Source organism: Armigeres subalbatus, chromosome 2, assembly GCF_024139115.2.
Source record: "Armigeres subalbatus isolate Guangzhou_Male chromosome 2, GZ_Asu_2, whole genome shotgun sequence".
NCBI classification, from domain to species: Eukaryota; Metazoa; Arthropoda; class Insecta; order Diptera; family Culicidae; genus Armigeres; species Armigeres subalbatus.
In genome coordinates this window covers 109163220-109179152 of record NC_085140.1, presented here as the reverse complement: position 1 = coordinate 109179152, position 15933 = coordinate 109163220, and the positions used below count along the sequence as shown (strand labels likewise).

The 15933-nt window shown below is 39.5% G+C and overlaps 2 protein-coding genes across 2 annotated transcripts; one reads left to right on the top strand and one right to left on the bottom strand.

Annotated features, from left to right (window-relative positions):
• Window positions 1–1238: 1238 nt before the first annotated feature.
• LOC134214922 (mitochondrial thiamine pyrophosphate carrier-like) lies at window positions 1239–2176 on the top strand. Its single transcript, XM_062694196.1, has one exon. It carries the CDS (start codon window positions 1247–1249, stop codon window positions 2174–2176), a length of 930 nt encoding a protein of 309 aa, XP_062550180.1. The 5' UTR covers window positions 1239–1246.
• Window positions 2009–11579, bottom strand: LOC134214921 (myosin heavy chain, clone 203-like). The gene is made up of 11 exons (XM_062694195.1): window positions 11311–11579; window positions 5915–6269; window positions 5781–5859; window positions 5552–5727; window positions 5432–5483; window positions 3615–3667; window positions 3239–3290; window positions 2989–3180; window positions 2870–2922; window positions 2605–2804; window positions 2009–2320 (listed from the first exon to the last, which is right to left on the bottom strand). The coding sequence occupies exons 2-11, from the start codon at window positions 6200–6202 to the stop codon at window positions 2179–2181; spliced, it is 1287 nt and encodes a 428-aa protein (XP_062550179.1). The 5' UTR covers window positions 6203–6269; window positions 11311–11579; the 3' UTR covers window positions 2009–2178.
• Between the last annotated feature and the right edge of the window lie 4354 nt (window positions 11580–15933).

Below are 15933 nucleotides of genomic sequence, written 5' to 3'. Positions count from 1 at the left end.
TCGACCAACAATATCACACACGAACGACGTTGCATTATGCGGTGTACACACCAGTCAAGCAGTTTGACGAACATTGACTCCGCCCCCAAGAAAACGCTTCGGTTGCTGTTTTGTTTTTCAAAAAATATTTGGGCCCATTAAAACGAAATTCAATAACAATTTTTTGAGTAAATTTAATATCAACCTAAACAGCTTCAGTTTTAATATTTGCTTTGAACATTGCATCAATCATGTGATGCAATTGTTCAGTTAGAAAATCAAAATCGGAAGCAGACAATGCTACCTGAATCGTCAGAACGAACATTATTTTCCGTTGAAGAATGGGTATGAAAATCATTCATCGTCTAATGGAACGTACACACGGTCAAGCAGTTTGACCAACATTGACTCCACCTCTCGTTCATTCAAACATCCACCAAGTTTTACCAACAGCGGCACAAACAATCAATTTATTCGACCAACAATATCACACACGAACGACCGAAACGCCAACTTGAGCATCAACCATCAAAAAATATATGGGGGTTTGTGCAACTTCACTACAAATGCTCAAACATGTTCGGCGAACCTTGACTCCACCCCCGACAACTCAAACCAAAATCAAACCGTTTTATTTTTTTTCCAACCGAGCCGCCAACTGTCAAATGGTTGTTCGAACAACTTCACACACGTTCAACCAAAGCAGCAATCGAAGCGTTTTCTTGGGGCGGAGTCAATGTTCGTCAAACTGCTTGACTGGTGTGTACGTTGCATTATGCTACGTACACACCAGTCAAGCAGTTCGACGAACATTGACTACCCCCCCAAGAAAACACTTCGATTACTGATGATATTCGAACAAATTCTGTTTATTAACAGAATCAAAGTGAACAGTTTGATTTGATTGACATGTTGAAATCAAGTTAGCGCTCAGTCGTTCATTGTTCGAATAAAAACGTCGATGATGGATCAAACGAGAGATGGAGTCAATGTTGGTCAAACTGCTTGACTGGTGTGTACGTTGCATTAGGGTGGTTAAAACATCGATTTTGCTCCACACTAATCTGATTCTTTATTATGTTCTGAGTGTCCTCCGAAAATTTGATCTCATTTGGATTAAAACTGATTTAGCACAAGCCGTTTCAAGTTTGCATGCAAATTAGTATGGGGAAATTATTTTTTTTCAATATACTTATTATGGGGCTTCCTCATTAAGCACATGTTAAAAGAAAACCTACACAGCTAAGATAATAAATCCAAGTAGCCCATGGACCGTCCCAAAGAAGATCAAATCAGGTACGCCGGTCTCGCAGGTGGCATTACGGGCAGTGTGACGCGTACGTTATGCCAACCATTCGATGTCATCAAAATACGTCTCCAACTGCAGGTGGAACCGATCAAATCACAATCCCCAAAGTCCAAATATCGTACAATTTTTCAAACCATTGGAACCGTTTACCGCGAAGAAAGCATGCTGGCTTTTTGGAAAGGCCATAATGCAGCACAGGTTCTATCGATGACGCAGGGAGTGGCGCAGTTTACTTTCTATGAGCGATTCAACGGGGTTCTTCGGGGCATGAGCGCATTTGAAGGGCGCGATCGGGCCAGGATATTTTTGTGTGGAGCATGTAGTGGATCCTTTGCCACTTTTACGGTGATGCCACTGGATGTGATCAAAACGCGTCTGGTATCGCAGGATCCAAACGGAGGATACAGAAATGCTTTTCACGCAGTGAGCAGCATTTGTCAAAACGAAGGCCTACCTGGTCTATATCGGGGACTGGGTCCGGCTATAATGCAGACGGCACCGCTTACTGGAGGTCAATACATGTTCTACAATCTGTTCGGAGATGTATTCAAACGAATAGAAAGTGCTCCCCAGGATACCCTGCTGGGTCCAACAGAGCTGATGGTTTGCGGTGCACTGTCCGGGTTGTGCACGAAGCTCATACTTTACCCGCTGGATCTGGTTAAGCGTAGACTACAAATTCAAGGCTTTTCGGAAGGAAGACGAACATACGGAAAGCACTTTGTATGTAAGCATTTACTCCAGTGCATGTATCGGGTCGTTCGCAAGGAAGGCTTCCTAGGGCTCTACAAAGGTTTGAGCTCGTCTCTGTTGAAGGCTGCCGTGACGTCTGCTATATTTTTCACCCTCTATGATAAGTTGCTATATTCGTTGAATAAACACTTGTGATATTATAAACCGCAGTTTTCCGTGTGAATTTGCAAGTCTCCGAGATTTTTGAAGGGACTCCCGCAAATCGGACACGTAATATTGCTACTTGACGAGTTCGGAAATGACTCCTGAACTGTGGTGTTTTCTTTAGGTGAAATTTCTCTGAAAACGAGAATCAGTTTAATATAAAGTTAAAAAAGTAGAAGTGAATAGGACAATATTGGAGTGCCCGAAGATAGAGAATAAAAGAGTTGTAGGCAGATTGGCAGCAATATAAAACAAATATTTTTGCTGAAACCTCGTTGAATGCTGAATACGCCTTCTTTTTGTGAGTTATTCTTATAAGTTTAAAATTGAGGTTTTCCTATTATTATTGATGTTTAATATTTTAAAACATGTGGATAAATTGGATGCCACGGCTTTTACAGTAAATCAGTAAAAATTACCTTCTGACTAGCACATTCAAATCCTGATTTTGTTTCATGAGGTCTACACATTTAAGCTCCAACTGATTTTTCAATTTCAAATGCTCTTGAACTATTTGCTGAAGTTTCGCCTCAGACGATGCCTTGCTATTTGCCAGCTCCTGGAATTCGGCTTTAAGTTTTTGGATTACTTTTTCGCCTGAATCAAGCGATACCTGTTTCTGTAATATTTTGTAGGATTTCGTTAAACACGTTGTTACAATAAAAGTTAAGGGAGAATTTCAACCTCGTTCAGAAGATTGTTAAATTTGGTTCGTTCTTGCTCAAGCGTACTTTTATCTGCAATATTTTTCATTATATTAATCAATAATCATGCTAGAATTAAAAAAGCTGTTCTTTTCTTACGACTTTCTTGAAGATCTGCAAGTTTGGATTCCAGCTCCTTAACAGCAGTGCCTTTGCTCATAAGCTCCCCCTTCTTAGTCTCTAACTCAAGTTGTAGGCTCGATATTCGACTTTGTAGTTGATTCCTCTCTTGTTCCATCATATTCTTAGTTGACGCCAGCTTCTCAGTAGAGGTCTTCAATGTGTCGCGCTCTAGAAAAATACCAACCTAATACATGCACAAATACGAAATACGAAATACGAAACTTACCGCATGTTAACTGTTGAAGCATGGTTTCTGTGCTTGCTGACTTAGTTTGGTTCTAGTGAAAATATTTAAAGAAGTTATTAAAGTATCCTGTAGTTAGGTATGATCATAATATGTAATAGCTTCTAACGGCTATTAGGCCCGTTATCCATAGAGCGGTTTTGAGCTTATGCAGACCTGCATCAACGCTAGAGCGGTATCAAGAACCTTGCATTATTTGATTCACGCACCGATTCTCATGTGCGTCGTTTCATGTTTGCTCATGCAGTGGTGAAGATATGCTACAAGGGCATCGAGCCGAAGTACCCAGGATCATTGATATCAATTTTAAATAAACGAGAATAATGTGTAATGTTGCGAATTTAATGAAAATATTTACCGCATTCAACTGCTGTGTTTTCTCCAAAAGTTTGGTTTTCATGTCCGTATAACCTGCGAAATTATTAAAAGTAATAGTTTTATTCATTAGCAAATAAATCCATTCGATATTCCTTTCGGGACGGGTTAATAGAGTGAGGAACAAAATATAACTACAAGAAAATGCGAAAATAGAGAAAATCATCGAGAAATGGAGAATAGTTCAGAGGATGTGTAAAGATGAAGTTGGCTGGAACGCCGTTTTATCGGCTATCGTCCAAATAGTCTCGGAGCTACACAGAAGGTGGCGCGTGGGCTCGAGGAATGGCTAGTTCAGGCGCAAATAAGAGGTGGTCCAAGGGTTCGGAGTCGGCTTCATGGGTCATACCGGTGCCCTGTTGTCGAACTCGATCCTTTTATTGAACAAGTGGCCGCAAGAAGAACAACATGCTATCGTCGCTTTCGCGGCGTCGGTCAACCGGGCGGGTTCCGAGCCCGAGGACGGAAAGGGGTCCTCGTCAAGGCTGGGGCAGGCGTAGGCATCGCGTCGGCAAGTCTCTCTGTGTGTTGGCGAATTGGCCCTATCGCAGAGAGGTCAATTTGGGGTGCACGCGGCATCATCATTCTTGATACCAGCCGTGCAGAGGGAAGCAGGCGCGAAGTCGACCCTTCCCACCTTCCAAGGACATAGGGCGTGGTAAGGCCACCTGGAAAGCCGGCAATGCGCTGGCACGATACCATGGTGTTCTTCTAAAAAAGCGAGTCACGATGTTCGGTGCTGCAAGGACACGCAGCTAACCTCGAGGGTGCGTTGTGCACTGGCCCCTTTGAATCACTACTTTCTGGTTGTACCGAAAAGACGACGGGCTTGGCGGCAATGGAAACGGTTTAGCGGGTCGGGGTTGTAGTCATGCCTCCCTCGTTTGGTGATGGAGGTGGTCCCTAACCCCGCATTTCCTGGACGTCCAACCCAGGATGTCTGTTGAGCAGATTCCCCCTCCATTGCTTAGGAAGAAAAAAAAAGACATCACCTCAGTTCGTCGATCGTTATATAACACTATGGGTCTTCATGTCTTCTATCAAAAGTTCTTTTTTTTTGGAGTAATCCTATAGCCTTTCGATTGTTGTACGAGAAATGCGAAAAAAAACCTTCTTGAGTTACTGATGCAGCTTTTCAAATTATTGCAAAGTTATGTGAGGAAAGACACAATTCTCTTTTATACATTAAATCAAATCGATATTTTAACTTAGAGAACTGAAGTCAGTAAAGAACAATAAAGTAAATAAAGCAGTCCTAATCGAAGTTATTGGTAGTGCATTTCTAAAAATTCCCAAAATTATAAAACAACTAATTTGAATACAGATTTAACCCGAAGACCCAAATCTTTGTTTCATTTATCCTTTATCATTATTTTATTTTCTAAAATAGATTTGAGCACATCCGTGGGCCACTTGGCTAATCGTAAAGGCAGTCGTGAATCCGAAAAGGTTGGGAACCACTGCTATAACCCATTCAAAGAAAAGATATTTTAGTTACTAGATAAAGATTGTCGCTGTCGTCGCTGTCCGGAACATCTTTTGCTGGCGAGGATAGGGGAGATAAATGTCAAAGAAGGAAAATCCATACGATTTGACAGTTTGATACCACACATGTTCCGGACAGCAGAACAAAGGGAACCGAAGCGACAATCTTTATCTAGTAACTAAAATATCTTTTATTCAAAGTGAAGTTATACACACTTCCGAAGGAAAGGTCAAAACATAATTTAATTTAGGAGTAAATGTGGGAAAAGTTGTCCCGGAAGGGATTGACGAAATGGTATCGCAAAATGTACTGACCTGCTACAATTTTTTCGAACACTTTTTCTAGATGTCGATTTTCCTTCTCCAGCTTGAAGTTCAAATTTCAAAATACATAATTATTACTTATTACAACACTATGTACGCAAAATGCTTTACTTCTCTGATTCTAGCAAGATCAGCTTGCCTCTGCATTTGCCGTGGAGAAGGCTTGGGTTTTTCAGCTGGAGCAGCTGAACTGCTGCTACTTTTTGAATCCGCTTTTTCATTTGTGTTAGCTTTATTCGCTACGTTCAGATCTAAATTTACTTTCAGATTAAGATTAAACCTAGAAACTAAATAATAATTTTTTATTATTTTCGGTTTGGTACAATTTACATTAGCTTACCAATCGGGTTGACTGCAGCTCGCAAGGCTCTAGAAATCCACTTGGCATAACGCTGTTGCTTCTTATCCTCACAGTTAACCTGAAGATTGCAATTTACTACAAGATGGTTTCCTTGCTAAGATCACTTCACATACCTTAACCGACACCCCCTTATCTTGACCGGCATCCCCCGATTTCCCTCCTTTATTTTTTGCCCCGGATTTTCCACGGGAATCATCTTTTTCCTTTGGCTCCGCTTCATCACAATCCTTCTCGTCGTCCGCTGCTGGAATGTCTTCATCATCCGGATCAACGGCGTCGAGATTTTCACTTTGTGCATCATCGTCTTCGTCGTCCTCGTCGTCGGCGAGGAAAATTTCCGGCATTTCCATTACCTCCACACAGATCGTCTCCATTCGAGCGAGTACGGAACTTCTGGCCATTGTTGGTACGATTTGAAAACTGGAAATTGCTGCCTAATATTTTTGTCCAAAACTTTAAAGATTGATACTGCCGGAAAATTGTATACAATGTGTGTAAAAATAGATGTGCACGAATTTCGTAGAGAGCATGCGCGCCAAACTGAGCATGTGCGCAAGCCAAGAACAGAAGCGTAAGTGGCGAATGGTAACTCGCAGGGATTCCATCTGGTTGAGATGAAACACACTCAAGTGAATAAACCTAGTAGTGATACTGCCTTTTCTCGGAATGATCCACGACGCTAACCTTTTTGGTTCGATACAGAATTTTCGTCTTAATTTTTAACGCCATTAATGGTCGATCGTGATCCAATGTAGTGTCGATCATCTGGGAAATCGGCGAAATCTGTTTATTTTATTTTAGATCCGAAATATCGGGGAAGTGATGGTCTGAAGAACTACTCTGCATAAGTACTGAAACGCGAATGGCGCTGTAATCATTATAATTATTTTGCCAAAATATGCTTCAATAATTTTAACTTGGCCGTTTGTTGCCCATTATGTGGTACTGCATGTTTGATTTCATCACCATCAGGGCGTAAAAGCCAAAATTTACACCAAATATTTTTCTACACGGTTGGTATTCTTTACTTTTCCGGTTAACCATGATTTAACCACAGCTTTTCAAATACCACCTGAATTTTCTTTGATTTTTTGTGAATTTTTTCATGAGGTTAACTCATAGTTTCATAGACGCTAAACGTCTTAATCGACACTAAAAACCACCCGTGTAAAAAAAGAACTGGGTGTATTCCTCTGATTCTTCGTCTACGTATATAGCTGTATATGTGGACGAAGAATCAGAAGGAATAAATTTTGGCTGTTACGCCCTTTTCAAAAGTAGTAGAAGTGTAATGCCGAACGAATTATTAAAGGAACTTACAAAGGAATTCACAAATGATTTTTTGAAGGAATTTTCGTGAGAAGCTCTAAAAGAATTCCCGATGAAACTTTTAAAAGTTTCTCTGAAGAAATTATGTACCGAATTAAAACCAAAGGAAATCCTAAAGGAATTTACGGAAGAATTCTCTAATGTATGTTTTTATTCAATTTTTCATGAAATTGTCACCTAGGTATATGGATTCGCATTATGCGTTATACACATTGTTCTTTGTGGTTCGTCTTTGACGTTCTTGATACGATAACAATTTGGTTTCATCGTTGCTGTTCATATTAATGCTGAAGTTGTGGAATGCATTAACTTATATCGCAATGGCTTTAGTTAAGATCAAATCTTTCAGCATAAAATAACATCAACGATTAATCTTTGTAGACTTATGCAAATTTGCAAATCTTAAGTGGCTTTTGTGCAGGAACCTTATTTTCGCAAGGGTACTTTATGTGGCGCCGGGAGTGGGTAGGACAAGTAGGACATGTTCTACGCACGAATTTTCCTGGGTGAGACAATCAAGGCATTGTCCTACCCATGATTCTGGTGAGAAGGTATCATCTAGGTAATTATTTTAGATGCTATACTGTGTGGTAGATCTGATGTCTAGTTGTACAAAAATATCAACGAATATTAGTTTAATGTATCAATAATTTTAATGAATTCGAGAGAAAAGTCTACGAGAAAAAGAAAGGACTTATTGAAATCTAAAAAAATCACAGCTTGCATTAAATATGATGGGGGTTCTGAACTCCCCAAAAGATCAATTGACGATCATATGATTTTCTGGAAGTGGATCGCTACGATCCATAGAAGTTTCTGAAAGTGTCTGAGATAGAAGGGGCAAAAGTTCGAATAAACAAAACTTTAAATTCTTCAATTTTACTTATAACAAATAATGAAACAATGTTTACAGCAATAATTTTAGAAACATACAAGTAATTTCCCAGAAGGAGAAACTTTTCATGGGCAGTTTTCAAACCGATTTTTCAGTGACTGTGCAGCAGTAAAGCGTGGGTTATTTATTCTCTAGTCGCGAGACAGTGAAGTTAAACAATTAGTGCTTGATGGCAGAGTTGAATCATTTGTTTGAGAAACTGCATAAGTCCATTTTACACTATTTCGAGAAAACAACAAAAAACTGTTTTTGAACAAATTTGCACCGAATCTTTCGATTTCTTCGATACAGATCAATAGTTTTTGGCAAAACTCAACACCCTGGGACACTGCCAGTGCAAAAAATGCAAGCAGTACTCCACAATTGCTCTTCAAAGTACGTGGACTTATGTAGTTTCTCAAACAAACGAAAAAAATTTCATACATTCCTGAACAAAATTTTTTTTTCGTATTTTTTGCCACAATACGTATTTTTGGACGAGGATTCAGAATATATAAAAATCTCATTTTGGCCAAAAATGTTACATATGCAGTTTCTCAAACAAACGGTTCAGTTGTCCTAAGCAGTTAGCAAAAAATATGTTTTTTTATTCATCACAATTTTCAAATAAAATTAATTCATTGAGTGCAATTGTGGATGTTTGAAATTTTGAAAAGTCACTTCAATCTGTCAATATGGTGCACGCGAAATACACGCGGGCGCGTGTATAAATAAAAAGTCAAATTTTTTGCCAACTGTGTATTCCGCTTGATGCGTGCACTTGTAGAACGCGAATCGTGATCCTTTACAAGCCACTGGAGTGTTTGGCGTACACTTAAGTCGTTTAAAAAACGCTTAAATTTCAAAACCGTGTAAAAAGCGACTTGATCGAACGTGTTCCCGGACCCTTTTGCAAACCCGCGTAAAAAACTTGTTGAAAGATCCGCGTAAAAATAACGTGCGTTTTTTTTAAATACACATTTCGAGCGCGTTTGAGAGAAACGTGTTTTTTGTCTTTATGTCAAGTAGCAATGTAAGATGAGCATGAGCATGAGCATGATTGACCGCCCACGGTTGCTACTCCGTTATTGCCAGGTCAGCTGTAATTACACAGAGAACCAATAGATGAAGTTTGGGATTAACATCATCTTCAATGTGTAAGAACTGGTGACCCAAAATAAGCAATACCAGCGCCGGCCGTGTCCGAATGCAGGTCAATTAGGGGATGGGTAGGACAATGTTGACATGATACTCGCTTTGATAGAAGCCGACGAGTCATCTGCACTTCCACGAGAAATCACTGGGATGTTGGATATATGGGGTAGGAAGTGTGGCAGGGTTCGTTTTGGTAAACGGTTTGCCGTGTATAGCGTGTAGTTTAATCGATGAAAACGAAACTAATAATTTTATATTAGAAGCCGCACAAAGCAGAACAAAATTTCGCTAACCGGCCGATCGTTCTGCTCACCGCACAAAGCAAAACAAAATTGTGATGACCGGCCGATCGTTCTGCTTACAGAAGAAAACATGTCTGAACGCGATCTAAACTTTTACTTCTAATTAAGTTACTCACCCGCACATAGCAGAACAAAATTTCGATGACCAGCTGATCGTTTTGCTCACCGCACAAAGCAAAACAAAATTTCAAATACCAGCCGATCGGTCTGCTTACTGACGAAATATGTCTCCGATCGTTCTACGTCCAATACAAAACACGAACAAACATGCACTGATGTTTCACTTTCATATTAATATACTCGCCCGCACTGCAGAACCGGGCATTTCGATTACCGCGCGATCGTTCTGCGTCCAACACAAAACACGAACAAACTCGGATTTTTAACTTTTTAGATGTAGGTATTTATTTAGTATAAAGTTAAATCCTGCGTGTTGTGGGAAGGCTATTTCAATCATTTTATTGGTGAACGAGATGTAATGATTCTTCTTTTTGTACCCGTCTAACTGATTGTATTCGTGATTGTATTATTACTACCCGAGGCTACTGGAGACCCCCTGCATATGCATTACCGCTTTGGAAACTTGATTGGAAATATTTTCACTTGCATATTATTTTTATGTAGAATGTGTACACTGCAAAACACCAACACATTTTTGCAATAGATTTCTATATGATTCTAGTCAGATTTTTTCATAATCGGCACGCGAAGTAGGGTGTTCGTTCCGTCGATAATGATATGCTCCTATATTAATAATATTTGCAAAAATGACGATATAGTTCTAATTTGTGCTATTTTTAATTCAGGGGGTCAAATGCAAGAAACTTGGTTTTGAGAAAAATGGGTGTGAAGTCCTTCAATATTTTTCTTTCCATGCAAATGGTATGGAAGTTTAAAAAATTACTAATTTTTTGTGAATTTTCACATTTTTTTTACAAATAACGTACACACCATATCAATATTTTGCCATAAAGCACTAAACCCATAGCATTTTTGCTGTAATCAACTCAAATTTGAAAAAAAAATGTCACTTACACTCTTCCGCTTCTAACCCCCTCAATTACTATCTTGCGTATTCTTTATGAAAATCCAAAAATCACGAAATGTTCAACAAATCAATTTACACTCAACAGCTTTGTGTTTTATCATTATTGATATATTCATATTAATATGATTTATTATTATTACACAGGATTTTGTTTTCACACGATTTTTTTCGCTCGTATTTTTGATCGTGTGACTTCAATTTGCCACCAAACTCTTCGCAACATGTTTCAAAAAATCCAGAATAAATCAAAGAAAAATCACATGGTAATTAATATACGTTAAACATTCAGGATGAGTGGAAAATTGAGAAAATGTAAATCGCGTAAAAACAAAATCCAGTGTATTTTATATTTATTCAGAAACAGAAACAAAAAGAAAGCTAATAATGTTCTTAAAACATATAGACTGGAAACTGTCTGTCTGCGGTTTGTTCAGTTTTACCGAACGATTTTTAATTGAATGTTAATTACCCAATCCATAAAATGATAGTGTAATTACGTATATTTCAGTACATGTTTACCGTTCCGGGAGGATGAACAAATCGACATAACTAAACATTTTAACTTTTACTGGAACTTTGTGTCAAAAGAAGTGACTACGAAGAAAATATATTTTAAGTGTGTGTTACTCATCAAGGATACTGCGTAAGACAATAACCGGAACGTGCTTACCAATTTCGTATTCATGACCTTCCCGTTGAATCTAAGAGAAACAATTAGCAGGAGGGGGTTTGTCAATCATCTCGATCAACTTGCTTTGCTTCACCATTCTTCGGATTGGTTCTTCTGTCCTTCAGACCCACCTAATCTGGAACCGCACCGCTCCACGAATCAGCTGATATTTATACCGGATGAACACACCACGAACCGCCATCTGATTGTAGGATAAATTTAACACTTAACACTCATTCAAATTTAATTTCGACTTTTTCTATTCACGGCCATTTTTCACTTCACGAATTATTTTCAAGATCACCACGCATGCAAAAACTCTGGAATGCGCAATAAATGGCAGCCACCATCAGCCGAATTTACAATCCGCTGATGCAGATGCAAACAGCTAAAATTACCGGTGGAGAAAAAAAATGACATCCACTTTCACGCGCGGCTCACTACGATCTGTCAAGTAGCAATGTAAAATGAAATATTTAGTAGCTTTCCAAGGCCATGTTCTGTATATTGCTATCCTTCTTGTAGCGAAGAGAGTCGAATTAATTTAAATCTCTTTACAATCCTACATTGACCATCGTTTATATTAAAAGAGCAACTAACAACTGCGACATGTACAATTATGCTAATTGATAAAGCAATATTTGTTCCGAATCCAATTTGAGTGAATCCAGTCGATTGAATAAAATGCTTGCGAGATCCAAGTTGGAGAAATTCGCAAGCCAAATGACGACTACACTTCTTCTGATGAAGAATCGTTAGAGCACTCATTTGATACGCAAGTGTTGGGTGGCGCTTTTGATTAACTCTTGAACTGTCACTCAGCACAAATGGCATTGGAGTCTGGATTCATGTCATCAAACAAAATTATACATCCAGGACCGGGAACTATCTCCGGTAGTAGATAGCAAGCTATTTAGCTAATCTGTCTAAACCTTCAGAGTATTCTGTTGTTCATAACCAGTTGTAGTAAGGAGCTATACGCTTTTTTCCTCTACAAGGGCCGTTTTCCAAACTTTCCCTTTGTTCTTCCACCCACAATCCTTTAATTTTTGTTCACTTCCTTCTCCGTCAGGTGTGTGATGAAAAAGGCTGTGAAGGCGATGACACAAATCTCTCAAATTGAGGTGAACGTGTCCATGGAGCCGACGTTCTGATACCTGACTAAAAACCAAAGGAAATCCTAAAGAAATTAACGGAAAAAATCTCTAATAAAATTCCGATGAAATTTTAAAACAATTTCTGAAAGATTTTCTCAAGGATTCCAAAGGATTTTCTCAATGTTTGAATGAGCCCCTACAGCAGCGGTTCTCAACCTTTTTCTTTGAACTTTAACATTCATTGAGGTACACGCAGGCAAAAAAACTTAAGATTTTCATAAGTTACATTTTATGGATGAGTAATTTTTCGGTTCCATTACAGACTTATGCTGTTCACAAAAATGGCTTTTGAACTCCATAACTATGACTTATGATTAGCATTAGAGTTAATAGCATTTGTCAACAAATTAATTTACACTTCGGATGGTGAAGACGTTTTGAACGCATTTTTAATCATTTTTATTTTTTTTTGTATATACTACTCTTTACAAATTTCAGAAAATTCTCTTTAATATTTTTATATTGTTTTAAGATTAATGATCCAGCAACATTCTCTAAAAATGCCGTAAATTTATTTTGAGATTCGCTTAGGGTGGGTGTACCAATTGTCGCCATACATAAGAAAAACTATTTTTTAAAAAATAGGTAAAAGGCATGTGGGTGGACTTTATATATCTAGCGAAAGGTTTTACTTCCTGCTCTTTAGAACAGCTGTGAAAACTACAATAATCCACAAAATTGATTAATCCATAATAGGTACGCATGCACCAGTTATGGCTCTATTCTTAATTTTGGTTCCTTATTTGGCAAATCACATTGTTTTCTTATGGGATTGGCCAAATTGAGACCACTAGTGCGACAACTGGTGCAAAAGACGTCAAAAATTAGACAAAATCAATTTTTACAATTTTGCTTTGCTTGTTTTGGAGGAGATCAAAGGTGTTATCATATTATATGAATACGCTTTATCGATATGAACTTGGTTTGCGGTAATTTGATTGGCCATTTGGCATATAAAGCACTAGTGCGACAACTGGTGCTATAGCCACAACTGGCACATCTAGCCTATATCATCGTGTCTTATGAGGGCATTTAAAATTCCATTATTTTTTTAGCTTCTTAAGAAAAAAGCGCCCTTTTTAATGCTAGCGATAATACATATGTTTTTGACTACTTTTTGAAGTTAGTCATTTGAAAAAAAATATTTAAATTGTAATTTTTTCCTTCTTTAGGAAAATTATGGCATGCATTTTTAATTTCTATTTTCATTGCAATTTTACCATCAATATTCATGTTATTTGCATTATTAAATTCATAAATATGACTATGAATAATTATTAACTTCTCTTATAATATCAATAATTCTTTTTCATAATTTTCATAAGTCTGGTTATGGAAATTGTAAGTAACTGAAAATACATTTCTCCTCCTAAGTCATAAATTATACTTATGGTTTTCACATATAATCTTTGTGGCGCCAAATCATAAGTAGTTTTGATGAAGCTCCTAAGTGTTTTTGGCTGGGTATACCCTCTATTTTTTCGCTGTAAATAGAAAGAATATAGGCTCTCAAGTTGTCTGTAACTTTTTTGAGCTCAAATTAAGTTTATACATCTAGATTCCTATAAGACTGTGAAGACTTTTGGAGGCTTACAAGCCTCTTGAACAGAGGCTTCCAAGCCCTTGAAAGCAGGCTTCCGAGTAGTTTGAAAAGAAGCTTCCAAGCCTTGAAAGAAGGCTTCCGAGCTTCTTAAAAGGAGGCTCCGAGCCTCTGGAAAGAAGGCTTCCGACCCTTTTGGAAGGAGACTTCCAAGCTTCTTGAAAGGAGGCTTCCGAGCCTCTTGAAAGGAGGCTTCCGAGTCTCCTGAAAGAACGCTTCCGAGTCTCCTGAAAGAACGCTTCCGAGCCTCTTGAAAGGGGGTTTCCAAGCTTTTTGAAAGAAGGCTTCCGAGCCTTTTGAAATGAGGCTTTCGAGCCTCTTGAAAAGAAGCTTCTGAGCAACTTCAAAGTGGGCTTCCAAGCCTATTGAAAATAGGCTTCCGAGCCTCTTGAAATAAGGCTTCCAAGCTTCTTGAAAGGAGTCTTCCGAGCCTCTTGAAAGGGGGTTTCCAAGCCCTTTGAAAGAAGGCTTCCGAGCCTTTTGAAATGAGGCTTTCGAGCCTCTTGAAAAGAAGCTTCCGAGCCTCTTGAGAGGGGGCCTCCAAGCCTCTTGAGAGCGGGCTTCCAAGCCTCTTGAAAATAGGCTTCCGAGCCTCTTGAAATAAGGCTTCCAAGCTTCTTGAAAGGAGTCTTCCGAGCCTCTTGAAAGGAGGCTTCCGACCCTCTTGAAAGGAGACCTCCGAGCCTCCTGAAAGGAGGCTTTCGAGCCTCTTGAAGGGAGGCTTCCGAGCCTCTTGAAAGGAGGATTTCAAGCCTCTTGAAAAGAAGCTTCCGAGCCTCTTGAAAGGGGGCTTCCAAGCCTTTTGAAAGAAGGCTTCCGAGCCTTTTGAAATGAGGCTTTCGAGCCTCTTGAAAATAAGCTTCCGAGCTTCTTGAAATAGGGTTTCTAAGCCTCTTGAAAAAAGGCTTCCGACCCTCTTGAAAGGAGGCTTCCGAGCTTCTTGAAAGGAGACCTCCGAGCTTCCTGAAAGAAGGCTTCCGAGCCTCTTGAAAGGAGGCTTTCGAGCCTCTTGAAAAGAAGCTTCCGAGCCTCTTGAAAGAGAGTTTCCAAGCCTTTTGAAAGATGGCTTCCGAGCCTTTTGAAATGAGGCTTTCGAGCCTCTTAATAAGAAGCTTCCGAGCCTCTTGAAAGGGGGCTTCCAAGCTATTTAAAAGAAGGTTTTCGAGCCTTTTGAAATTAGCCTTTCGAGCCTCTTGAAAAGAAGCTTCCGAGCCTCTTGAAATGGGGCTTCCAAGCCTCTTGAAAGGAGGCTTCCGAGCCTCTTGAATGGAGGCTTTCGAGCCTCCCGAAAGGTAACTTCCGAGCCTCTTGAAAGGAGGCTTTTGAGCCTTTTGAAAAGAAGCTTCCGAGCCTCTTGAAATGGGGCTTCCAAGCCTCTTGAAAGGAGGCTTCCGAGCCTCTTGAATGGAGGCTTTTGAGCCTTTTGAAAAGAAGCTTCCGAGCCTCTTGAAATGGGGCTTCCAAGCCTCTTGAAAGGAGGCTTCCGAGCCTCTTGAATGGAGGCTTCCGAGCTTCTTGAAAGGAGACCTCCGAGCCTCTTGAAAGGAGACCTCCGAGCCTCCTGATAGAACGCTTCCGAGCCTCTTGAAAGGAGGCTTTCGAGCCGCTTGAAAAGAAGCTTCCGAACCTCTTAAAAGGGGGCTTCCGAACCTTTTGAAAGAGGGCTTCCGAGCCTTTTGAAATGAGGCTTTCAAGCCTCTTGAAAAGAAGCTTCCGAGCCTCTTGAAAGGGGGCTTCCAAGCCTTTTGAAAGAAGGCTTCCGAGCCTCTTGAAAGGAGGCTTCAAAGCCTCTTCTTGATAGAAGACTTCGGAGCCTCTCGAAAGCCTCAGGCGTATCAAAGAGTAGCTGTCATAGAAGAAATGCATTTTTTAGAGGAAAATGGGGCAAAACAGCTCCTTCCAGTCACGACATTTCCGGTTTTTTCAGGTAGTAGACACCCTGCTGCAATGCTTTCTTTTTTGCTCTACTGTGTTCAAACAATTTATAGGGGCGATGA

Coding starts and splice junctions, on each gene's coding strand:
- LOC134214922 (XM_062694196.1), top strand. CDS start 1,247: ATGGACCGTCCCAAAGAAGATCAAATCAGGTACGCCGGTCTCGCAGGT.
- LOC134214921 (XM_062694195.1), bottom strand. CDS start 6,202: ATGGCCAGAAGTTCCGTACTCGCTCGAATGGAGACGATCTGTGTGGAG. Junction 5,728..5,780: donor AGCTGCAGTCAACCCGATTG/GTAAGCTAATGT, acceptor ATTATTATTTAG/TTTCTAGGTTTAATCTTAAT. Junction 3,668..5,431: donor GTTCGAAAAAATTGTAGCAG/GTCAGTACATTT, acceptor ATAATTTCGCAG/GTTATACGGACATGAAAACC.